Source organism: Pristiophorus japonicus, chromosome 2 (genome assembly GCF_044704955.1).
Source record: "Pristiophorus japonicus isolate sPriJap1 chromosome 2, sPriJap1.hap1, whole genome shotgun sequence".
Taxonomy (NCBI): domain Eukaryota; kingdom Metazoa; phylum Chordata; class Chondrichthyes; family Pristiophoridae; genus Pristiophorus; species Pristiophorus japonicus.
Window position 1 is genome coordinate 139,586,631 of NC_091978.1, and position 26,864 is coordinate 139,613,494.

The window sequence follows — 26,864 nt, forward strand, 5'->3', positions numbered from 1 at the left end:
ATGAAGTTGGATAAGTAAAGTTCCCGCAAATTGCACTTGATTGTATCTCCTGTCTGATCATGTTCGCTGAATTTTACTTGGGTTTCCTGAGCTGAATGTATTTTAAATATTTCTGTAGTCCTATATTCAGCATGTAAGGGTTTTTTTTAAAAACATTAAGCCAGCAACCTGAAAACATCTAATTGTCAAGACTTTCCTCAAAATGCAAATTAATTTATGGTCTCAACAGTGAGTTGAGTGCTAATTTGTGAGACATGCCAGCATCATATCCTTGTTTACTCAGATTGTTGAAGCTGTGACTAATGGGAAACTGTTGGCCGGAATGACCAGACTCATTGACTGACTAGCATTTAAGGCATCAGCTAAAAATTTTTACATTGACTATTGATGAATAGCCTTTCTAGGTTAATTAAATAAATAAACGTTACCCACATTTCTAGGAAGATACTTAGTCTGATGTCCCCTGTGATCGACAGCCCAGTGGGCAGGAACCCCCCCCTCACTGACAGCTGCAAAGTCATAGCAAAGAGAGGCAAGGGCAGGTTTTTGTGCTCTAACTGTCCCACACAGAATGTGTCTTATGTTCTAATAAACGGCAGTAGGAATATATCTGTATTTTAGAAGATCAAACTAACTAGTTTCAGAAGCTTGGCTTGGCATGACGAGCCATATTCAAAGTTGTCTACATTGTTTTTCATAATGGTGCACAGGAAATTGATAGCTCTTACTGTGAAATGTGTTAATTTGTTTTATGTGAAATAAACCAGTTGTTGGCTTGACTTTGAGCATTGTTTTGCTCTATAGAGTGCTTTTGGCCCATCTTCCATGAATAGAGAACTTATGGTGGCATGTGCAATATTTCAGTGGCCATTAAAGAAAGAAAAGATAGACTTGCACTTATACAACCACCGGACGTCTCAAAGCGCTTAACAGCCAATGAAGTACTTTTTGAAGTGTCGTCACTGTTTTAATGTAGGAAATGCAGTAGCCAATTTGCACGCAGCAAGCTCCCACAAACAGCAATATGATGATGACCAGATCTGTTTTACTGATTGAGGGATAGATAACCAGGTTTTACTCCCTTGCTGCTCTTCAAAATAGTGCCATGGGATCTTTTACATCCCTCTGAGAAAGCAGATGGGGGCCTCGGTTTAACGTCTCATCTGAAAAAAGGCACCTCTGACGACAGTGCAGCGCACACTCAGTACTGCATGGGGAGTGTCAGCCTAGATTTGTGTGCTCAAGTCTCTGGAGCAGGACTTGAACCCACAGCCTTCTGTCTCAGAGGTGAGGGTGCTACCAACTGAACCACAGCTGACACTGTATGGAAGAGGTTTCTCTGTTGCAATCCCCAGGTCAGGTACTAAGGTACCACAAGATGTTGGGTTGTAAATGGTACACTCAATCATAAGGGATGTGAGCTTCACTTGCCTGCCTGACTGACCGACAACACTGAACCTGAGAGAATAGCCAATGCAAACACCTAAAAACTCTGATAGTGCCTTGAAGATGATTTTTGTTGCATTTTGAGATGAAGGATGATTATGCTGGGGATAAAATAATTTCCCATTTTGTGTCGAAGATGTATAAATTAAAAGGTGGGGTATCAATTAAAAGGCAGAGTAAATATGGCTAATGATGCTGGAACAGGCCTGATGGACTGAATAACCACTTCCTGTTCCTATGTTTCAAAGTATCAACATTCACTTAAGCAGCTGAAAGATTAACGTGTCTCTTGTATTTAGGTTGAAGGCTTAACCTCTAAACATGAAGCCCATAAACTGGAGCTTGTTGCAACTCATTCAAAGAACCTAGAGTCTCTCGAGAAAGAATATGATCAGTCTCTGGCAGGTAATCAATGCTGCATAACATCTGGTATTTTATCAGTAAAATGACATTGTGAAAGGAATAAATCTAATGCTTTTTAACATAGCTGACAAATATTTGTCACTCCCCATTATAATGTGTTGCGGAATTTTAAGTGATTATCACGATGGACTTTATTTTAACGTTCATTGCAGAACTGACAAGATCACATGAGCTGGAACAGAAGACACTTGAAGAGAGTTTTAAAGAGAGGCACTCACTATTGCAGGTTAGTCTAACTCGCTGCAAAGAAAATACTGAACATAAAATTTATTCTGCTGTGGACAGGTACAGTGGCAATTTTGCACATATAATGGTACCACCAAACAGCAATGAAGTGAATGACCAGGCAGTCATTTTGGTGGTAGTTCAGGGAGGAATATTTACACTAACTGCACTTCAAATACTGTTATGGAAAGTTTTAATGTTCTATATCAGAATTGTCACTGGCAGACGGTCTTCGTTTAACATCTCATCTGCAGGTTGATGCCTCTGATAATATAGTACTCCTTCAGCACGGCATTTAAGTGGCAGCTTAGCATCGAGTCCAGAGTTGAGGACTGAAATCAGTCTGAGGCAGAAGTGATAAAAAAATTTGTCAAGATAACTCTGAGTTAGCATTTACAAAAAAAAAACTAAAATGCAACAAAGTAATTAAGTCTGTAATTACAAGATAAATATGGATTAGGCTTTTTGTCCCATCTTAGTTCATCCATTATGTGCAAGAGTTCAAAAGTAGAGGTAACCATTTCGAGAAATCTGGCTTCCTATTGGTACCATATTCAATTTCTCCAACATTGTGTTTCCAGAAACCACAAGTTTCAAATCTTGGATATCGAACCTTGTTTGTTATACCTACTGTTGTATTATCTAGTCCTTAAGTACAAGACAGTGGGTACGGTAGCCTAGTTATCGTACCGGACTAGCAACCTAATGCAGCAAGTTAATGTAGCATGTTGTGAAATTGTATTCAATAATTTTTGTAATTTGTGATCTAGCACCAGAAAATGACATTGAAAGCTGGATTGTTATAAAAACCCAATGGGTTCTCTAATATCTTTCAGGGGAGCCTGCAATTCCTATTCAGTCTGGCCTACACTATGGTTGTCTTGAGGGGATCGAGCGTCAATCAGGGATAGGCAATAAATACTGCCTTGCCAGAGATGCTGTCATCCAAAGAACAAATGTATTAGGGGGAAAAAAAACTTGCCCCAACACATTGAATCCTAGAATTATAGAATGATATAGCACAGAAGGAGGCAATTCAGCCCATAATGCCTGGAAGAACTATCCAATTAGTCCCATTCCTCTGCTCTTTCCCCATAGCCCTGCAAATTTTTCTCCTTCAAGTATTTATCCAATTCCCTTCAGAAAGTTATTATTAAATCAGGCGATGCATTCCAGATCATCATTGTTCTGTATTTAACCTTTGCGACCTGTATCACGCCACCACCAGAGGGCCTACCTGTTGGAATTCCAAGGGATCCCAGCATCCCTTGGGAGCACTGTATATAAGCAGGCCACCCACGAGGTATATGCACTCTGGAGTCTTATTAAAGGAGCTAAGGTTTCACTTGCTCACTGTTCATAGTACTCAGTTTCATCCTTTATTATGAGCTTATCAATTGGCGATGAGGTAACGAACAAAAGCGCAAAAATGCAAAGAACAGTTGGTATCCTGGAGAAGTTCTCGGAAGGGGCCGATTGGGAGGACTTCGTGGAGAGACTCGATCAATACTTCATGGCCAACGAGCTGGAAGGGGACGAGAACGCTGCCAAACTAAGGGTGATCCTCCTTACTGTGTGTGGAGCAACAACCTATGGCCTCATGAAGAATCTTCTAGCTCCGGTAAAACCAACAACTAAATCCTATGAAGAATTGTGTATGCTGGTCTGGGAGCACACAAATCCTAAGGAAAGCGTTTTGATGGCGAGGTATTGGTTCTACACATGTCAACGGTCGGAGGGCCAGGAAGTGGCGAGCTACGTCGCGGAACGAAGGCACCTTGCAGAACATTGCGAATTTGAGGGATTCCTAGAACAAATGCTGAGACGTTTTTGTACTGAGCATTGGCCATGAGGTAATCCTTCGCAAACTGTTGACTGTTGAAACTCCGAATCTAAGCAAAGCCATAACGATAGCCCGGGCATTTATGTCCACCAGCGCGACAACACCAAACAAATTTCCCAGAGTAGAGGGGTTTCGGCCAGTACTGTGCATGAAATAATGTCGTTTTCAAGCAGGAATATACATGGCAGAACGTACACGCCGGTTGCTGCTGCAAGACCTCAGATGACCCAGAGTCTGCCATCAATCGTTAATGCGAGGCAGTTAACACCCTGTTGGCGTTGTGGAGGTGATCATCGGGCCCATCAATGCCGCTTCAAGCACTATGCGTGCAGCGGCTGCTGCACAATGGGACACCTCCAGCGAATGTGCAGGCGAGCTGCAAACACTGCAAACCACCACGTTGCAGAGGAAGATCGATCCACTGTCGATCAGGCTGAATTGGAGACTCGTACCGAGGAGGCAGAAGTGTATGGGGTACACACATTGACCAAGAAATGTCCACCAATAATGTTGAAAGTTGAACTGAACGGAATTCCACCATCCATGGAACAAGACACGGGTGCGTGTCAGTCCATAATGAGCAAAATGGCTTTCAACAGGCTTGTGGTGCAACAAGGCACACGGACCCAGGCTCAAACTAAGAACTTGCACCAAGGAACTGATCCCTGTAATTTGCAGTGTAGAAGTCAAAGTTTCCTATGATGGAGCAGTGCACGAACTCCTGCTGTGGATCGTGCCAGGGGATGGCCCCACACTGTTTGGCAGAAGTTGGCTGAGAAAAATCCGCTGGAACTGGGACGACATCAGAGCTCTTTCGTCCGTCGACGACACCTCGTGCCCAGGTTCTGAGCAGATTTCCATCTTTGTTTGAGCCAGGCATTGTAAGCTTCTCGGGGACGAAAGTGCAGATCCATTTGGTTCCCGGTACGCGACCCATCCACCACAAGGCAGTACCATATATGATGCGTGAGAAAGTGGAAATTGAGCTAGAAAAACTGCAGTGAGAAGACATCATCGCGCCGGTGGAATTCAACGAGTGGGCCAGTCCGATTGTCCCGGTACTTAAAGGTGACGGCACGGTCAGAATTTGTGGGGACTATAAAGTCACGATTAACAGCTTTTCGCTACAGGACCAGTACCTGCTACCCAAGCAGACAACCTATTTGTGACCCTGGCTGGAGCGAAGACGTTTACCAAGTTGGACCTGACTTCAGCCGACATGTCACAGGAGCTGGAGGAGTCTTCGAAAAGCCTCACCTGCATCAGCACACACAAAAGTCTGTTCATTGAAAGCAGATGCCCGTTCGGGATTCGGTCGGCCGCAGCAATCTTCCAACGGAACATGGAGAGCCTGCTAAAGTTGGTTCCTTGCACCGTGGTTTTCCAGGACGACATACTGGTTACAGGTCAGGAGACCATTGAGTACTTGAAGAATCTGGAAGAGGTTCTTAGTCGGTTGGATCGAGTGGGACTTGGATTGAAATGCTCGAAGTGTGTATTCCTGGTACCAGAGGTCGAGTTCTTGGGAAGAAGAATTGCAGCAGACGGCATCAGACCCACCGACGCCAAGATGGAGGCCATCAAGTACGCGCCGAGACCACAGAACGTGATGGAGCTGTGGTCGTTCCTGGGGCTCCTTAACCATTTCGGTAATTTCCTACCCGGGTTAAGCACCCTGCTAGAACCCCGACATGTGCTACTGCGCAAGGGAGACGACTGGGTATGGGGGAATTCACAAGAGGCTGCCTTTGAGAAAGCCAGAAATCTGTTGTGTTCAAACAAACTGCTTGTCCTGTATAACCCATGTAAACGATTAGTGCTAGCTTGTGATGCGTCGTCATATGGGGTCGGGTGTGTGTTACAACAGGCTAACGAATCGGGGATTTTGCAACCAGTCGCTTATGCGTCCAGGAGTTTATTCAAGGCTGAAAGGGCCAACAGCATGATTGAAAAAGAGGCTCTGGCGTGCGTTTACGGGGTAAAAAAAAATGCACCAGTACTTGTTTGGCCTCAAGTTTGAGCTCGAAACTGACCGCATGCCGCTCATGTCGCTATTCTGAGAGCAAAGGGATGAACACCAATGCCTCTGCCCGCATCCAAAGATGGGCGCTCATGCTGTCGGCATACAAATATGTAATCCGCTTCAGACCGGGCGCAGAGAACTGCGCTGATGCTCTGTCGGCTACCATTGCCCACCACCAGGGTGGAAATGGCACAGCATGCTCATGGTAATGGATGCATTCGAAAACAAAAAGTCACCCGTTACGGCTCGCCAGATCAGGACCTGGACCAGTCAGGATGCTTTACTGTCCTTGGTTTAAAAAAAAAACTGTGTCCTCCATGGGAGCTGGTCCAGCATCCCAGCGGAGATGCAGGAGGCAATTAAGCCGTTCCATCGGGGTAAAGACGAAATGTCCTTGCAGACTGACTGTCTGTTGTGGGGTAATCACGTGATCTTGCCCAAGAAAGGCAGAAAAACATTAATTTGTGAGCGACACAGCACCCATCCAGGCTTTGTAATGATGAAAGCCATAGCCAGAACCCATGTGTGGTGGCCCGGCATCGACTCAAATTTCGAATCATACGTGCGCTAGTGCAACACTTGCTCTCAGCTGAGCAATGCACCCAGCGAGGCACCGCTAGGTTTGTGGTAGTGGCCCTCCAAACCGTGGTCGAGGATCCACGTGGACTATGCGGGCTCATTTCTCGGCAAAATGGTTGTCGTGGATGCTTATTCAAAATGAATTGAATGTGCAATAATATCTAAGCACGTCCACGGCCACCATCGAAAGCCGACAAGCCATGTTTGCCATGCACGGCCTGCCTGATGTCCTAGTCAGCGACAATGGATCGTGTTTCACCAGTGCTGAATTCAAGGAATTCATGACCCGCAATGGGATCAAGCACGTCACATCTGCCCCGTTCAAGCCCGCATTCAACGGCCCGGTAGAATGGGCAGTTCAGACCATCAAGCAAAGCTTGAAACGCGTGTCATAGAAACATAGAAAATAGGTGCAGGAGTAGGCCATTCGGCCCTTCGAGCCTGCACCGCCATTCAATAAGATCATGGCTGATCATTCCATCAGTACCCCTTTCCTGCTTTCTCTCCATATATTTGGACTTTCAGAAGGCTTTCGACAAGGTCCCACACAAGAGATTAATGTGCAAAGTTAAAGCACATGGGATTGGGGGTAGTGTGCTGACATGGATTGAGAACTGGTTGTCAGACAGGAAGCAAAGAGTAGGAGTAAATGGGGACTTTTCAGAATGGCAGGCAGTGACTAGTGGGGTACCGCAAGGTTCTGTGCTGGGGCCCCAGCTGTTTACACTGTACATTAATGATTTAGACGAGGGGATTAAATGTAGTATCTCCAAATTTGCGGATGACACTAAGTTGGGTGGCAGTGTGAGCTGCAAGGAGGATTCTATGAGGCTGCAGAGCGACTTGGATAGGTTAGGTGAGTGGGCAAATGCATGGCAGATGAAGTATAATGTGGATAAATGTGAGGTTATCCACTTTGGTGGTAAAAACAGAGAGACAGACTATTATCTGAATGGTGACAGATTAGGAAAAGGGCAGGTGCAAAGAGACCTGGGTGTCATGGTACATCAGTCATTGAAGGTTGGCATGCAGGTACAGCAGGCGGTTAAGAAAGCAAATGGCATGTTGGCCTTCATAGCGAGGGGATTTGAGTACAAGGGCAGGGAGGTGTTGCTACAATTGTACAGGGCCTTGGTGAGGCCACACCTGGAGTATTGTGTACAGTTTTGGTCTCCTAACCTGACGAAGGACATTCTTGCTATTGAGGGAGTGCAGCGAAGGTTCACCAGACTGATTCCCGGGATGGCGGGACTGACCTATCAAGAAAGACTGGATCAACTGGGCTTGTATTCACTGGAGTTCAGAAGAATGAGAGGGGACCTCATAGACACGTTTAAAATTCTGACGGGGTTAGACAGGTTAGATGCAGGAAGAATGTTCCCAATGTTGGGGAAGTCCAGAACCAGGGGACACAGTCTAAGGATAAGGGGGAAGCCATTTAGGACCGAGATGAGGAGGAATTTCTTCACCCAGAGAGTGGTGAACCTGTGGAATTCTCTACCACAGAAAGTTGTTGAGGCCAATTCACTAAATATATTCAAAAAGGAGTTAGATGAAGTCCTTACTACTAGGGGAATCAAGGGGTATGGTGAGAAAGCAGGAATGGGGTACTGAAGTTGCATGTTCAGCCATGAACTCATTGAATGGCGGTGCAGGCTAGAAGGGCCGAATGGCCTACTCCTGCACCTATTTTCTATGTTTCTATGTTTCTATACCCCTTGATCACTTTAGCCGCAAGGGCCATATCTAATTCCCTCTTCAATATATCCAATGAACTAGCATCAACAACACACTGCAGCAGGGAATTCCACAGGTTCACAACTCTGAGTGAAGAAGTTTCCCCTCATCTCAGTCCTAAATGGCCTACCCCTTATCCTAAGACTATGTCCCCTGGTTCTGGACTTCCCCAACATCGGGAACATTCTTCCCGCATCGAACCTGTCCAGTCCCATCAGAATCTTATACGTTTCTATGAGATCCCCTCTCATCCTTCTAAACTCCAATGAATAAAGGCCCAGTTGATCCAGTCTCTTCTCCTCATGTCAGTCCAGCCATCCCTGGAATCAGTCTGGTGAACCTTCGCTACACTCCCTCAATAGCAAGAACATCCTTCCTCAGATTGGGAGACCAAAACTGAACACAATATTCCATGTGAGGCCTCACCAAGGCCCTGTACAACTGCAGTAAGACCTTCCTGCTCCTGTACCCAAGCTATGAAGGCCAACATACATTTGCCACCTTCACCGCCTGCTCTACCTGCATGCCAACTTTCAGTGACTGATGAACCATGACACCCAGGTCTCGTTGCACCTCCCCTTTTCCTAATCTGCCGCCATTCAGATAATATTCTGCCTTTGTGTTTTTGCCCCCAAAATGGATAACCTCACATTTATCCACATTATACTGCATCTGCTATGCATTTGCCCACACTCCGAACCTGTCCAAGTCACCCTGCAGCCTCTTCGCGTCCTCCTCACAGCTCACACCGCCACCCAGTTTAGTGTCATCTGCAAACTTGGAGATATTACACTCAATTCCTTCATCTAAATCGTTAATGTATATTGTAAAGAGCTGGGGTCCCAGCACTGAGCTCTGCGGCACTCCACTCTGAAAAGGACCTGTTTATCCCGACTCTCTGCTTCCTGTCTGCCAACCAGTTCTCTATCCACATCAGTTCATTACCCCCAATACCATGTGCTTTGATTTTGCACACCAATCTCCTGTGCGGGACCTTGTCAAAAGCCTTTTGAAAGTCCAAATACACCACATCCACTGGTTCTCCCTTGTCCACTCTGCTAGTTACATCCTCAAAAAAATTCCAGAAGATTTGTCAAGCATGATTTCCCTTTCGTAAATCCATGCTGACTTGGACCGATCCTGTCACTGCTTTCCAAATGCGCTGCTATTTCATCCTTAATGATTGATTCCAATATTTTCCCCACTACCTATGTCAGGCTAGCCAGTCTATAATTACCCGTTTTCTCTCTCCCTCCTTTTTTAAAAACTGGTGCTACATTAGCTACCCTCCAGTCCCCATAGGAACTGATCCAGAGTCGATAGACTGTTGGAAAATGATCACCAATTAATCCACTATTTCTAGGGCCTTTTCATTAAGTACTCTGGGATGTAGACGATCAGGCCCTGGGGATTTATCGGCCTTCAATCCCATCAATTTCCCTAACACAATTTCCCATCTAATAAGGATATCCTTCAGTTCCTCCTCCTCACTAGATTCACAATCCCCTAGTACATTCGGAAGGTTATTTGTGTCTTCCTTCGTGAAGACAGAACTAAAATATTTGTTCAATTGGTCTGCCATTTCTTTGTTCCCCATTATAAATTCACCTGAATCCGACTGCAAGGGACCAACGTTTGTCTTCACTAATCTTTTTCTCTTCACATATTTATAGAAGCTTTTGCAGTCAGTTTTTATGTTCCCTGCAAGCTTCCTCTCGTACTCTATTTTCCCCCTCTTAATTAAACCCTTAGTCCTCCTCTGTTGAATTCTAAATTTCTCCCATTCCTCAGGTTTGTTACTTTTTCTGGCCAATTTCTATGCCTCTTCCTTGGCTTTAATACTATCCTTAATTTCCCTTGTTAGCCACGGTTGAGACACCTTCCCCGTTTTATTTTTACTCCATACAGGGATGTACAATTGCTGAAGTTCATCCATGTGATCTTTAAATGTTTGCCATTGCTTATCCACCGTCAACCCTTTGTGTCCTTTGTCAGTCTATTCTAGCCAATTCAAGCTTCATGCCGTCGAAGTTACCTTTCCTTAAGTTCAGGACCCTAGTTTCCGAATTAACTGTCACTCTCCATCTTAATAAAGAATTCTACCATATTATGGTCACTCTTCCCCAAGGGGCCTCGCACAACAAGATTGCTAATTAGTCCCTTCTCATTACACATCACCCAGTCTCGGATGGCCAGCTCTCTAGTTGGTTCCTCAACATATTGGTCAAGAAAACCATCCCTAATACACGCCAGGAAATCCTCCTCCACCGCATTGTTACCAGTTTGGTTAGCCCAATCAATATGTGGATTAAAGTCACCCATGATAACTGCTGTACCTTTATTGCACACATCCCTTATTTCTTGTTTGATGCCGTCCCCAACCACACTACTACTGTTTGGTAGTCTGTACACAACTGCCACTAGCACTTTCTGCCCTTTGGTGTCGGAAGGCTCCCTGCAGATTCGACTGTCCCAAGTGCTGCTCAGCTACTGCACCAGACCCCACTCACTCACCGGGGTTCCCACAGCCGAGCTGCTCGTGAAAAGAGCGATCAAAGCAAGGCTCTCTCTTGTCCACCCTGATCTCCATGATCACGTGGAGGGCTGCGGCATCAACAAAGTATGTACCATGACCGTGCAAATTTGTCACGTGATATTGAGGTCAATGACCCTGTGTTTGTACTCAATTGTGGACATGGTCCCAAATGGCCCGCTGGCACAGTCATAACCAAAGAGGGGAGTAGAGTGTTTCAGGTCAAATTGGCCAATGGACTAACGTGCAGAAAACATTTGGACCAAATCAAATTGTGGTTCACCAACAACTACGAACAACCCGAAGAAGACACCACCAACTTTGACACTCCAACACACGCACAAGTGACATCATGGTTGACCACGAAGCCGAACTCGCCATCCCCAGCAGCCCGGCAAGGCTGGCTCCCCAGCAGCCCAGTGAAGAACTAATCAATTGATCCATACTCGCATTTGTACTGAGACGATCGACAAGGGAGTGAAAAGCCTCAGATCGTCTCACCCTTTAAATAAGTGTACTATTAACTTTACGAGGGAGTGATATGTACATAACTTGCTGCGTTTTTAAAAAACTCATCTCGCCTCGGATTCTTTTGCCAATAACGTTAAATTTGTGACCTCTGGTTACTGTCCTTTCTGCCACTGGAATCAGTTTCTCCTTTTTTACCTGATCAAAACATTCATGATTTTGAACATCAATCAAATCTCCCCTGAACGTTCTCTGCTCGAAGGAGCGCAAACCTCAGTTTCTCCAGTCTCTCCACATAACTGAAGTCTTTCATCCCTGGTAGCATTCTCTTCAAGGCCTTGATATCCTTCCTAAAGTGTGGTACCCAGAAAGGGACACAATATTCATCTGGAGCCTAATCAATGTTTTAAAGGTTTAGCATAACATCCTTGCTTTCGTATTTTATGCCTCGGTTAATAAAGTCAAGCGGCTGGATTTTCGGGTGGTTTGCGACCAGGTTTCCACTGCGTTTTGACCCTCCGCGACAAAAACCTGGTCGCAAAGTTGGGCAGGATCCTCTGCTCCTTGTTTGCGGCGGTGGCGATGGGAGGAACTGCCCGGGAGATCTGCACCGGACGTGTAATGATACGGATTACATAGAAACAGAGAAAATAGGTGCAGGAGTAGGCCATTCGGCCCTTTTAGCCTGCACCGCCATTCAATGAGGTCATGGCTGAACATGCAACTTCAGTACTCCATTCCTGCTTTCTCGCCATACCCCTTGATCCCCCTAGTAGTAAGGACTTCATCTAACTCCTTTTTGAATATATTTAGTGAATTGGCCACAACAACTTTCTGTGGTAGAGAATTCCACAGGTTCACCACTCTCTGAGTGAAGAAGTTTCTCCTCATCTCGGTCCTAAATGGCTTACCCCTTATCTTTAGACTGTGACCCCTGGTTCTGGACTTCCCCAACATTGGGAACATTCTTCCTGCATCTAACCTGTCTAAACCCGTCAGAATTTTAAACGTTTCTACTATGAGGTCCCCTCTCATTCTTCTGAACTCCAGTGAATACAAGCCCAGTTGATCCAGTCTTTCTTGATAGGTCAGTCCCGCCATCCCGGGAATCAGTCTGGTGAACCTTCGCTGCACTCCCTCAAGAGCAAGAATGTCCTTCCTCAGGTTAGGAGACCAAAACTGTACACACTCCAGGTGTGGCCTCACCAAGGCCCTGTACAACTGTAGCAACACCTCCCTGCCCCTGTACTCAAATCCCCTCGCTATGAAGGCCAACATGCCATTTGCTTTCTTAACCACCTGCTGTACCTGCATGCCAACCTTCAATGACTGGTGTACCATGACACCAGGTCTCGTTGCACCTCCCCTTTTCCTAATCTGTCACCATTCAGATAATAGTCTGTCTCTCTGTTTTTACCACCAAAGTGGATAACCTCACATTTATCCACATTATACTTCATCTGCCATGCATTTGCCCACTCACCTAACCTATCCAAGCCGCTCTGCAGCCTCATAGCATCCTCCTCGCAGCTCACACTGCCACCCAACTTAGTGTCATCCGCAAATTTGGAGATACTACATTTAATCCCCTCGTCCAAATCATTCATGTACAGTGTAAACAGCTGAGGCCCCAGCACAGAACCTTGTGGTACCCCACTAGTCACTGCCTGCCATTCTGAAAAGTCCCCATTTACTCCTACTCTTTGCTTCCTGTCTGACAACCAGTTCTCAATCCATGTCAGTACACTACTCCCAATCCCATGGGCTTTAATTTTGCACATTAATCTCTTGTGTGGGACCTTGTTGAAAGACTTCTGGAAATCCAAATATACCACATCAACTGGTTCTCCCTTGTCCACTCTACTGGAAACATCCTCAAAAAATTCCAGAAGATTTATCGAGCATGATTTCCCTTTCGCAAATCCATGCTGACTTGGACCTATCATGTCATCTCTTTCCAAATGCGCTGCTATGACATGCTTAATAATTGATTCCATCATTTTACCCACTACTGATGTCAGGCTGACCGGTCTATAATTCCCTGTTTTCTCTCTCCCTCCTTTTTTAAAAAGTGGGGTTACATTGGCTACTCTCCACTCGATAGGAACTGATCCAGAGTCAATGGAATGTTGGAAAATGACTGTCAATGCATCCGCTATTTCCAAGGCCACTTCCTTAAGTACTCTAAGATGCAGTCCATCAGGCCCTGGTGATTTATCGGCCTTCAATCCCATCAATTTCCCCAACACAATTTCCCGACTAATAAGGATTTCCCTCAGTTCCTCCTCCTTACTAGACCCTCTGACCCCTTTTATATCCGGAAGGTTGTTTGTGTCCTCCTTAGTGAATATCTAACCAACGTACTTGTTCAATTGGTCCGCCATTTCTTTGTTCCCCGTTATGACTTCCCCTGATTCTGACTGCAGGGGACCTACGTTTGTCTTTACTAACCTTTTTCTCTTTACATATCTATAGAAGCTTTTGCAGTCCATCTTAATCTTCCCTGCAAGCTTCCTCTCGTACTCTATTTACCCTGCCCTAATCAAACCCTTTGTCCTCCTCTGCTAAGTTCTAAATTTCTCCCAGTCCCCGGGTTCGCTGCTATTTCTGGCCAATTTGTATGCCCCTTCCTTGGCTTTAATACTATCCCTGATTTCCCTTGATAGCCATGGTTGAGCCATCTTCCCTTTTTTATTTTTCCACCAGACAGGGATGTACAATTGTTGTAGTTCATCCATGCGGTCTCTAAATGTCTGCCATTGCCCATCCACTGTCAACCCCTTAAGTATCATTTGCCAATCTATCCTAGCCAATTCACGCCTCATACCTTCAAAGTTACCCTTCTTTAAGTTCTGGACCATGGTCTCTGAATTAACTGTTTCATTCTCCATCCTAATGTAGAATTCCACCATATTATGATCACTCTTCCCCAAGGGGCCTCGGGGCCTCACACCCTCCCCCCTAGTTGGTTCCTCGACATATTGGTCTAGAAAACTATCCCTTATGCACTCCAGGAAATCCTCCTCCACCGTATTGCTTCCAGTTTGGTTAGCCCAATCTATATGCATATTAAAGTCACCCATGATAACTGCTGTACCTTTCTTGCATGCACCCCTAATTTCCTGTTTGATGCCCTCCCTAACATCACTGCTACTGTTTGGAGGTTTGTACACAACTCCCACTAGCGTTTTCTGCTCTTTGGTGTTCTGCAGCTCTACCCATATAGATTCCACATCATCGAGAGATAGTGGGGGGGGGGGGGGAAGGGAAGTTTACAAGCATTAAACACTTCACTTTTACAAATAAAGAGCTATCATCAACAATAAATGATAAATAAATCAATAAATCAATCAAACACAAATTAAAAATAATAAAAACTCAATCAATAAATAAAAATTAAGTTTCTACTCGCCTACTGCAACACCGGGAACCCTCCAACAGCATTCTGGGATGGGGCCCCTCCTGGAGATGCCGGTCATGCGAGCCCCACCGCCGACGCTAATCGGGCGGGACGTGCACCCAGCGAGATGCCGGGCGGGCGGGCCCCCGCCACCAACGGCGATGCCCACACCGAGAAACAGGGCCGCCGCGAAGGACTTCGGGTGGTGGCCCGCCCCCAGCGGGATGGCGGGCAGACCCCGCCGCCGCTGACGACGCCACTTTGGGTGGGGCCCGCACCCAGGAGATGCCGGGACATCGCCGAGGACTTCGGGCGGGGTCCGCCCCTAACAAGATGGTGGGCGGGCCCCGCTACCATCGACGATGCCACTTCGGGCAGGGCCCGCACCCAGGAGATGCCGGGCCGCCGCCGAGGACTTCGGGTGGGGCCCGCCCCCAGCGAGATGCAGGGCGGGCGGACCCCGCCGCCGACGAGGTAAGGGCTGTCAGGCCACTCGGCCTGGGATCGAGCCGATGTCCCTTTGGCCAGGAATAGGATCGTCGCCCGGAGACAGGACGCACTGGGAGGGCCAGGAGCTACTGTGCACGCGCGCAGCCTCCACTGTACATGTGCGCAGCTGCCAGCACTGTTTTTGGCGCAGGGCTGCAGCTCCGCCCCATAGTAACTCCTGCTGTGCCACATGAGCTGGAAACGGGCCTCCAGATATCAGAGAATTGCAAGGTAAGTATTCGGCGCAATTGCTGGTCTACAAATTAGGCGGGCCTCTCCGATGTGCGCCGTTCTAGCAGGGGTCCGAAACTTGAGCCCCAAGTGCTGAAAGTTCGGCCTGAAATCGGTAATGCAGTAAAAATGGTAATTTTCACGTATCGCTACCGTTTTTGCTCAAAAGCCGAAAATGCAGCCCGTGAGCCTGTCTTTTTTTTTATAAACAGCCTTCTCCACTTGTCCTGCCACTTTCAAAAAATTTATGTACATACACCCCCAGCCAGGTCTGTCAGTTACTGCAATCCCTTTAAAATTGTACCATTGTATGATGATTCCAAATCAACTGTTTTAAGGATCCATGTCTAATCAAAATCTTTCATTTTCAGGACCAAATTGCAGAACTGAATGAGCAAAATGAGTCTTTAAAGGAGGAAATTAAAACCCAGGAGGAAGTTATAAAAACACAGGGGCAGAAAGATCAAGTAAGTCCCATCTTATTCCCAAGGATTACTTTTTTGGTTTGTGGCTGCACTTTAGATTGCACTATTAATCATTAAATGCTAATTTCAAGTGGGTTCACATTATTTGTGTTGGTATTAGTGAAATATTTTTTGTACCGAGTTCAGCTCATTTTTCTTTTTCCTTCTAATTTTTCAATTACTTTGCGGGTGTTTGGCATATGCACAGTTAAGTGCGAAAGCATATTCTACAAAGGACGCGACTGGTGCCAACGAACCAGAAGTCGTTGCGCATGCACAGTTTCAGTGTTTCTTTTGTTGTCGCCGGACTTCCAAAAATTAGGAATAAAGAAATGGATTTAGAGAATTCTGTTACAACCGTTCAGTTCCAATCTTATTTAAAATTAAGAGTTTATTTAAAAAATTTGTTTTGTCCTTCGAGACAGCAGTTCTTAAACTGGAAAAATCACCAGTAACATTAGCCCAACCTTGTAACATTAATGAAACTTTATTAGTGATGAGCTTCACTTCTCAGATCCTGTTTGTTGTGGTGAACGTTATTTTTTAAATTTGAACCTCTGTTATGCTGCGCATCTTCCAGTTAGTTGGCAGGAGTCACTCTGGTCCATAAATTAAATGAAACTGCTTTTTCTGAGTTTAAAAAAAATGAAACCTCATTTGAACAAATTTGGCACTAAGTACCTATGCAACATTATAAACCAGAGACCATCAAATGGCTACAAATTGTTTTTTTCTCACCGAATTTCTGCAGTAACTACAATTTGCAGTTGTACATCTAATGTTAGACATGTGTTACACTAGTTCATTTATTTTTGACCTTGTGCATGGCCATACCTCCACCAAATTTGTAAAACTGTTCTCGTGTTGCTTGGATATATTCTCTTTCTGTTGCTATGTGGCTAACTTGTAGGATTGTATCTTCCATTTTGCTTCCTGTTGGCTATAATTGGTAATTCCAGAGAATAAAGGATCTTCAACCAAGAATGGAGATCATATTAACAAAAGCTTAGTTTGGTCCAGCCAAAATAAGAACATAAGAAATAGAACAAGAATAGGCCATTCGACCCCTCGAGCCTGTTCCACCAAAATAATAGATTTCTTCCATTTCCTGCAGAGGAATTGTGTTAGTCTTTTGGCAGAAGAAAGTTTCTGGGGACTACTTCTCAACATTATGGAGATGTTATCACTGAAGATCTGCAGTTTTGGCTGGCTGTTTGTTGTCATTTTAAGCTTTTTCAAAAGTTTAAGAAAGCACAAAGCTTTGAATTAGAAATGTTTGCTTTGTACTGTAGGGGTTGTTCAGAAGGCATTGAGCTGCAATGTAAAACTAGTATAAATATTCACCTACTAACCAAAAATATTGTCAGTGTTTCACACATGCACTTGTGTATATATGAAACATATGGTATTGAGAACTAGTTGTTATCTTAACTGTATTATTATGTTACTGAACTACTAATCCAGAGGGCTAGATTAACAATTCAGAGAATGAAAGTTCAAATCCCACCATGGGTAGTTTGAGAATTTGAATTTTGTTTTGAAAAGAATCTGGAAATTAAAAAAACTGGCTATGAAGTTATCAGATTTTTGTAGAAAAAATAAACTGGTTCATTAATGTCCTTTTTCGAGAAGGAACGCTGCCATCCTTATCCAATCTCTGGCCTATATGTGACACCAGTTCCATGCCAATGTCAATGACTCTTAATAAACCACTTAGTTTAGGAATGGGCAATAAATGCTGACATTGCCAGCAAAGGCTACATCCCAAGAATTAATTTTTTTTAAACCCAGAGCAGTCCATTATGACGGATGACAAATATCCAGTGTAACAACAACTTGCATTTATGTAGCTCTTCTAACATAGGACAATGTCTCCAAATGTTTCAAACAAGTGTAATCGGGGAAATAGGGCCTAATTGGCTGAAGGCATGGCCGCCAATGGTGAGGCAAAAGAAGTAGGAGGATGCACACGAGTCCAGAGTTGGAGGAATGCAGAGTTTGAAAGGTTGTAGTGCTGGATGAGGTTTGTGTTCGGGCAGGACATAACCATGAAGAGATTTGAACACTTAAGATGCTTTTAAATTGGAGGTGTTTGGGGACGGGAAGTTAATGTAGGTAAATGAGCACCGGTGTGATTGGTGAGTGGGACTTGGTACTCGTTAGGTTACAGGTAATAGAGTTTTGGATGCGCTCAAGTTTATGGTAGGTGGAGGATGGGAGGCTGGCCAGTAGAGCATTGAAGTAGTCGAATCTGCAGGTTACAAAAGCATGAATGAAGGTTTCAGCAGCAGTTGGGCTAAGGGAGGGGCGGAGATGGGCAATGTTACGGAGTTGGCAGTTGGTGGTTATTGTGATGGAGGGGATACGGGGTTGTCAGCTGATCTCCAAGTCAAATAAGATACTGAGATTGCGAACAGCCTGGTTCAACCTCAGACAGTGGTCGAAGGAGGGTGATGAAATCGGTGGCGAGGGAACTGAGTTTGCCAGGAGTGGGGGGTTTGTATGCAAGCAAAGACTATGGCTTCTGTCTTCCAATGTTTAATTGAAGGAAATTGCAGCTTATCCAGGGCTGTGTGTCAGAAAAGCCAACGGACTACATAAGGCAGTGGAAGGGCTGAGAAGCAGTGTCGAGGTAGAGCTGGGTGTCCTCGACAAAAGTGATCATTTGTGGAAATTAACAATCACTCAGTTTAAACCCAATGGTAAATGCTACAAATATGCATTGCATTTACAGGGAGTTTGGTTACAGCAAGCAATGGCATATGGAAACAAGTGTTTTGGTTACGTAATTCTAAAATGGCATTTTGAAATATTTCTATTTTCATTAAATTTATTTTGCTGTCCCGTGTAAATTTAATTACAGGACATTTCACTTGGTGTATCTATCCAGTTACTTTAAGGAACTGAATTCCTTCCACTTTATACTGAACTGTTTTGTCTTCAAATACGTTGTAACAGATAACCCCAGAAAACAAGGAAATTAGAATACAAACTTTCTAAACGTAAAACAAGGCAGCTCAAACAATGCTGGCTCAAATAAGATAGCACCATTGAGAACCTACAAGTTTAAGTTTGTTCTTTATTTATAGAAAATTGACCCCCTGAGTCAATATCTGAATCAAGAACTGGAAAGTCTTAAGGCAGTGCTGGAAATAAAAAATGAGAAGATACATCATCAAGAAAAAAAGCTGATGCAGATGGAAAAGCTGGTAAGTCGACTTGTTTGGGGAGAGGCAGAATCCAGCACAGGGTTGTCCAGTATTCAGAGTAGGCTCAGCCTGCATCGGCGTGGATGTTGTCATTGACACAAGTAACTTCTATTACCATTTTTTATCAAACTTGATCTGAAAGTAACACACAAAACAGTTGTTAAACTTGGTTAAGATATCCTAAAAATACAGTCAGAATTTTAGACACCTCCTATCAAATCATCCCTATTCTCCTCTGCTCTAAGAGTTTATTCGTATCTGTATTTCCTTATACCAAGCAACTTCCGAGTGAATCTACGCTGTACCCTCAAGTCTCAACATCCTCACAATAGCGTGGATCCCAAAAAGTCTCGCAGTACTCAAACTGTGGTCTTAGAGGCACAAGGGTAATTGTGGTATAATGCAAGAGGGTTTCAAGCCTGGGATGGTGGTATGAGAGTCTGCTGGCAAACTAGTAGTGATGATTTGGGAAAGGCATGAGCTTGGTGAAGTAATTGAAAGGAATGAAAGCGAGGCAACTAACCTGAACAGAGAATCTTTTTTTTTAAAGATGGAAAAACATATTGTGCTGGACGAAAAGCTTAAAATTGTGTTGCAAGAAAATGAAGACTTAAAAGCTCGAATGGACAAACACATAGCTGTGTCTAGGTAAGTGAATAAATTACTGTTGAGTATATTAACTAAAAATCACAATTAGTCACTTGAGTTTTTTTCATCTTTTTGTACAGTAAGCTTGCACAGTTTCACCAGAACTGGATATAAAAGATGACATTTTAGAGGGCTCTGGTATTTTCAATTAAGTTATTTGAGTTTGCCTTGATGCCTGTAGCTCCACAGTAAATGCTGGGAGATGGCAAGAAACCTTGAAATAATTGTAATGGAAGGAAGATACTGCAGCAGAGACAAGAGAAATCTAAAGCCCATCAAGACAGCAGTGAAAGAAATGGACAGAGGAGTTTGATTTTTAAATAAAACATGTGAAAGGCATGCATGAGAAATTTTAAATTTAGATAAGTATTTTGAAAAATTTGTATTGCAACATGTTTGCAAAATGATCAATTTCTAGAAATATTGCGGTGCATTTGAGTAAAATGTACAAAAGTGGTGGTTTAAAGATTTCAAATAATCCATGGCCCTCTAATATAGATGTATTCTTGATTTAGAAAGTATACTGATATAAATAGCAGCTAGATATATTCAGGGCTCGTTGCATCTCCAATCTTTTCCTAATCTGTCACCATTCAGATAATAGTCTGTCTCTCTGTTTTTACCACCAAAGTGGATAACCTCACATTTATCCACATTATACTTCATCTGCCATGCATTTGCCCACTCACCTAACCTATCCAAGTTGCTCTGCAGCCTCATAGCATCCTCCTCGCAGCTCACACTGCCACCCAACTTAGTGTCATCCGCAAATTTGGAGATACTACATTTAATCCCCTCGTCCAAATCATTAATGTACAATGTAAACAGCTGGGGCCCCAGCACAGAACCTTGCAGTACCCCACTAGTCACTGCCTGACATTCTGAAAAGTACCCATTTACTCCTACTCTTTGCTTCCAGTCTGACAACCAGTTCTCAATCCATGTCAGCACACTACCACCAATCCCATGTGCTTTAACTTTGCACATTAATCTCTTGTGCGGGACCTTCTCGAAAGCCTTCTGAAAGTCCAAATATACCACATCAACTGGTTCTCCCTTGTCCACTCTACTGGAAACATCCTCAAAAAAATTCCAGAAGATTTTTCAAGCATGATTTCCCTTTCACAAATCCATGCTGACTTGGACCTATCATGTCAGCTCTTTCCAAATGCGCTGCTATGACATCCTTAATAATTGATTCCATCATTTTACCCACTACTGATGTCAGGCTGACCGGTCTCTAAATCCCTGTTTTCTCTCTCCCTCCTTTTTTTAAAAAGTGGGGTTACATTGGCTACCCTCCACTCCATAGAAACTGATCCAGAGTCTACGGAATGTTGGAAAATGACTGTCAATGCATCCGCTATTTCCAAGGCCACCTCCTTAAGTACTCTGGGATGCAGTCCATCAGGCCCTGGGGATTAATCGGCCTTCAATCCCATCAATTTCCCCAACACAATTTCCCGACTAGTAAGGATTTCCCTCAGTTCCTCCTTCTTACTGGACCCTCTGACCCCTTTTATATCCGGAAGGTTGTTTGTGTCCTCCTTAGTGAATACCGAACCAAAGTACCTGTTCAGTTGGTCTGCCATTTCTTTTTTCCCCGTTATGACTTCCCCTGATTCTGACTGCAGGGGACCGACATTTGTCTTTACTAACCTTTTTCTCTTTACATATCTATAGAAACTTTTGCAGTCCATCTTAATCTTCCCTGCAAGCTTCCTCTCTTACTCTATTTTCCCTGCCCTAATCAAACCCTTTGTCCTCCTCTGCTGAGTTCTAAATTTCCCCCAGTTCCCAGGTTCACTGCTATTTCTGGCCAATTTGTATGCCACTTCCTTGGCTTTAATACTATCCCTGATTTCCCTTGATAGCCACGGTTGAGCCACCTTCCCTTTTTTATTTTTCCGCCAGATAGGGATGTACAATTGTTGTAGTTCATCCATGCGGACTCTAAATGTCTGCCATTGCCCATCCACAGTCAGTCAGTTAGCAGCAGGGGAGGGGCAGGTGACATGAGGAAGGTCGCATAGCACAGGCTCATTTGAAGGACCTCCGCTACTCCAGTTTATCTAGTCCAGAGACATGGCAGGACATTGCCCCAACCCTAATCCAGAGGCACTGCAGAACATTGCCACAACCCAGCACAGGGAATGTGCAGGACTTGCCCTCAGTATCCAAGAGGGGGTCAGCGTCACCAGTGGCAGTTGCCCGACCAGTGATGCCGATGAGGCCTGCCACCCTGTCTTCGATGTCCATGAGGTCTGAGGCGGACCACTGCCTGTTCGCACCTGCTCGCGATGATTATGGGACTACTTTGCCTGCAAAGGTGAAAATGGGAATGGTTACGAGGGTCCATCTACTCTTGTCGCACAGATAGCCACCAAAACGCTTATACCATACTGTCTGAAAGTAATACAGTCCTCTGTTTAATGTCCTTAGAAGTTGCACGTGGCTCATCAGGAGGACATCGAAGTGGGGAGTCATCTTATGAGATCTGAGAAAGCAATCTTAATAATCTGTAAAGATCATTCATGGTAAATAGGGTGCCGAACTAAGCCTACCTATGTGTCATGCATTTTAGGAGGCAACCAACAGTGTTGAGAGGTACCAACAGCATGAGAACAAATAGTGTGTCGGATTTATCCTTGAAGTAATGGAGTGCATGAATGAAAATGGTACTCACTCTGACGACCCTGATGAGATTGTTAAATTTCTTTTGGCACTGTGTGACAGTCCTCACCACAGTGTCTGAAGCAGAGATCTCCTCAGCAATTTCTCTCCAAATCCTCTTAAATATGGATGGCAGTGGCCTATAACCACTCCGAAGATGCAACTCCTGCCGTTTTCTTTCCACAGTCCCCACTAGAGTTTCATTAGCCTTGTGGCTGAATCGCCTAGTACGCTGTCTGGAATTGTCGTCGTCCATCAAAATTCAAATGTGAAATGGCTGATTCAGCCCGGTTGTACTGCACATATGCGTGCAGGTTGTGACCATGCCCTGCATTAGCATTTGCGACACGAGACCAGACCAGAAGAGTGGGAAGCAAAAAAAAATTGCGTGCACAAGATTGCGTCAGCGCTTTAACTTTTTGCTCCGGTGCACAAAGTCTGTGGTGCAACGCAGGAGTTAACGCTAATGCTCCTCATGAACTTTCATTCAGCGAAAGTTCCTCGCTCCGGCGCCATCGTTAACCCGCTGCTAAATTTTTCGCTCTGCCACAAATTGCACCAGGAAGCGGGCGGAAACGCAAAAAGTCGAAAATCCAGCCCATCATCTTTAGTTTTGTTCCCATCCCAATACCTTAAGTTTAAATTCCACTACGGCCTCACCCCCATTCTATCTGCAATATTCTCCAGCCCTATAGTTATCCTTCTCTTTCCTTTTCTCTCCTCTCACCCCTCCCCCAATTATTGGCAGCAAAGTCTTCAGTCATCTGGATGCTAACAATTTAAATTCCTCCCTATAAACCCTTGTGCTTCTATCTCTTCAATCAAGCTTTTTAGTCACCCTTTCAAACTTCTCGTGTCCTGGCTCAGTGTCAGATTTCCATTTGCTTACCTGTGAAGTGCCTTAGAATGTTTTTTTTATGTTAAAGGTGCTATAAATAAATGCAAATTGTTGTTGGACTGGACTTCAATGCATGTTGATGCAATATAAAATAAAATGAGAAATCTAGTAGACAAGAGCTTTGTAATTTTAAGACCAAGTAAATTAAGTTGGAGGGAGGGGGGGGGGGAAAGAGTCATGAGAAGCTGAGAAATGGTGATGGTAAGATTGCTGAAAATATATAACGAAGGGCTTTTCAAATGTATGCAGTAAGCTAAGGTTGAAATGGTCTTAGTCCATTTTAAAAAATGATGGGAAGCTGAAGTGCCAAGATTTATTAAACAAGTTCCCTTCCTTATTTAACTGATTAAAGACAAATATCAAGTATCTAACTCAGATTTCTGGAAATTGTACAACAGGATTTGGTCAGCATGCCAATAGCTGATCTATTTAGTTATTAATGGGTTAGACAGTCTGAATATAGACAATTCAGACCAACATTAAATTCAGCCCTGCATCCTTTTTAATTGATATTTTTGTAAGTTTGCAAAATTCTGGAGACATTCTTAAGCATTGGATGGTCACTAGCCTAATTCCATTATTTATAAAAACAAAACTGAAGAGACACATGGAAACTAGAGGTAAGTAAACTTAACATCACCTGCAACTGAAGTGTCAAACTGTCTTGGGATCTAGTGGGTGAACCTGTTAAAGGACAGTTGGCATCGATTCAAAGGGAGGTCATGTTTAACCTGGAATTTTGTGAAGACATTGCTGACCTTGTGGACAAGGAAATGCAGTTAGAAATTATTACTTGGATTTACGTAAAGCTTTTGACAAAGCACATGGCAATAATGGCTGCCGTTATGAGCCATGGACTAGATGGGGGATGAATTATGGCACTAAATGAAAACTCTTTAAAAATGGCAATTGGAAGTAGTAACAAATGGTAAATTTTCAGGGTGGAAAATGTTCCAAGTAGAATATCCCAGAGTTGCTTGTGGGACCTTTTTGTTTTGAATGTAAACACGATTATCTGCCATACCATTGCTCGTGGATCAAAATTAAAAGCGAAACTGAAGACCAATAGAGAGGCGAGGCAAGGAATTGAAGCAAACTGATACTGTACTAATGGTATGGGTAGGATTTTCTTTCTTCCCTCAGCCTTATTTCTTTCCTTCTCCCCTACTTATTTTGATTTCAGAGCTAAGCTTCCAATGCAACATCTGACCCTTCACCTCTTGCTTCTGCTTCTGTAGTATTGCCCATACTCCCCTGAACTTGCTTCCATTTTCACTTTTGGAATTTATTTCCCAAAATCCTTCTTGCTGGCCTCCCATCTCTTCACCCTCCAAAAATTCCAATTTGTCCACAATTTCGCTGTTTGTATCCTATCACACAGTCAGTTCTGTTAATGCATCACTCCCGTGCTTGCTGAATAACATTGGCTCCCAGTCCCCCCAACCCATGACCACTCATGGTCAAAGTGAATGTATCCACGACTGCTTCTTGGATAAGTAGATTTTTAGTTCAATGAGGAAAGCAGTATAGATTGATTTTGTTCTGGGAAATAAAGTGAAACAAATGACTATTTACCAATTGTTCTCCTATTCTTACAGCATAGTTAAGTTCAGAGTGAAAATGAAAAAAAGATAATGAATGTAGATGAGCATGCTGGACTGAAACAAGACTCAGAGAGGTAAAAGATCTGGCCAAAATTAACTTGGCACAGCATTAGCAATGGGGAATCTTCAATTTGTTTTCCTGAAAAGAAAAGGTAACTTCGATGGTATGAGGCGTGAATTGGCTAGAATAGACTGGCGAAGGATACTTAAAGGGTTGACAGTGGATAGGCAATGGCAAACATTTAAAGATCACATGGATGAACTTTAACAATTATACATCCCTGTCTGGAGTAAAAAATAAAATGGGGAAGGTAGCTCAACTGTGGCTAACAAGGGATATTAAGGATAGTGTTGAATCCAAGGAAGAGGCATATAAATTGGCCAGAAAAAGCAGCAAACCTGAGGACTGGGAGAAATTTAAAATTCAGCAGAGGAGGACAAAGGGTTTAATTAGGAGGGGGAAAATAGAGTATGAGGAAGCTTGCTGGGAACATAAAAACTGACTGCAAAAGCTTCTATAGTTATGTAAAGTGAAAAAGATTAGTGAAGACAAACTGAGAGGTGCAAGGAGACTTGGGTGTCTTGGTACATCAGTCATTGAAAGTTGACATGCAGGTTCAGCAGGAGGTGAAGAAGGGAAATAGTATGTTGGTCATCATAGTTAGGGGATTTGAGTATAGGAGCAGGGAGGTCTTACTGCAGTTGTACAGGGCCTTAGTGTGTTCAGTTTTGGTCTCCGAATCTGAGGAAGGATGTTCTTGCAATTGAGCGAAGGTTCACCAGACTGATTCCCGGGATGGCAGGACTGACATGAGGAGAGAGTGGCCTGTATTCACTGGAGTTTAGAAGGATGAGAGGGGATCTCATAGAAACATAAAATTCTGACGGGACTGGACAGGTTAGATGCAGGAAGAATGTTCCCGATGTTGGGGAAGTCCAGAGCCAGGGGACATAATCCAAGGATAAAGGGGTAAGCCATTTAGGACTGAGATGAGGAGAAACTTCTTCACTCAGAGTTGTTAATCTGTGGAATTCCCTACCACAGAGAGTTGTTGATGCCAGTTCATTGGATATAGTCAAGAGGGAGTTAGATATGGCCCTTACGGCTAAAGGGATCAAAGTGTATGAAGAGAAAGCGGGAAAGGGGTACTGAGGTGAATGATCAGCCATGGTGGTGGTGCAGGCTCGAAGGGCTGAATGGCCTACTCCTGCACCTATTTTCTATGTTGGTCCCTTACAGTCATAATCAGATGAATTTATAATGGGAAACAAAGAAATGGTAGACCAATTGAACAAATACTTTGGTTCTGTCTTCACGAAGGAAAACACACACAATCTTCCAGAAGTACTAGGGGACCGAGGATCTAGCGAGAAGGAGGAACTGAAGGAAATCCTTATTAGTCAGGAAATTGTGTTAGGAAATTGATGGGATTGAAGGCCGATAAATCCCCAGGGCCTGATAGTCTGCATCCCAGAGTACTTAAGGAAGTGGCCCTAGAAATAGTGGATGCATTGGTGATCATTTTCCAACAAGTCTATTGATTCTGGATCAGTTCCTATGGACTGGAGGGTAGCTCATGTAACCCCACTTTTTAAAAAAGAAGGGAGAGAGAAAACGGGTAATTATAGACCAGTTCGCCTGACATCAGTAGTGGGGAAAATGTTAGAATCAATTATTAAAGATGAAATAGCAGCGCATTGGAAAGCAGTGACTGGATCGGTCCAAGTCAGCATGGATTTATGAAAGAGAAAGCATGCTTGACAAATCTTCTAGAATTTTTTGAGGATGTAACTCGTAGAGTGGACAAGGGAGACCAGTGGATGTGGTGTATTTGGACTTTCAAAAGATTTTTGACAAGGTCTCACACAAGAGATTGGTGTGCAAAAATCAAAGCGCATGGTATTGGGGGTAATCTATTGACGTGGATCGAGAACTGGTTGGCAGACAGGAAGCAGAGAGTCGGGATCAAC

General features: G+C 44.0%; 1 protein-coding gene across 2 annotated transcripts in view; it reads left to right on the forward strand.

Moving 5' to 3' along the window:
• The window catches only part of mtus1b (microtubule associated tumor suppressor 1b), a 293,810-nt gene that overhangs the window by 255,438 nt on the left and 11,508 nt on the right, over positions 1–26,864 (forward strand). For both annotated transcript variants that reach the window (XM_070869726.1, XM_070869736.1), the window contains 5 exons: positions 1,746–1,851; positions 2,022–2,095; positions 15,769–15,864; positions 18,951–19,070; positions 19,621–19,718. In XM_070869726.1, coding sequence (XP_070725827.1) covers positions 1,746–1,851; positions 2,022–2,095; positions 15,769–15,864; positions 18,951–19,070; positions 19,621–19,718 — 494 coding nt within the window. The remainder of the gene's footprint in view (positions 1–1,745; positions 1,852–2,021; positions 2,096–15,768; positions 15,865–18,950; positions 19,071–19,620; positions 19,719–26,864) is intronic.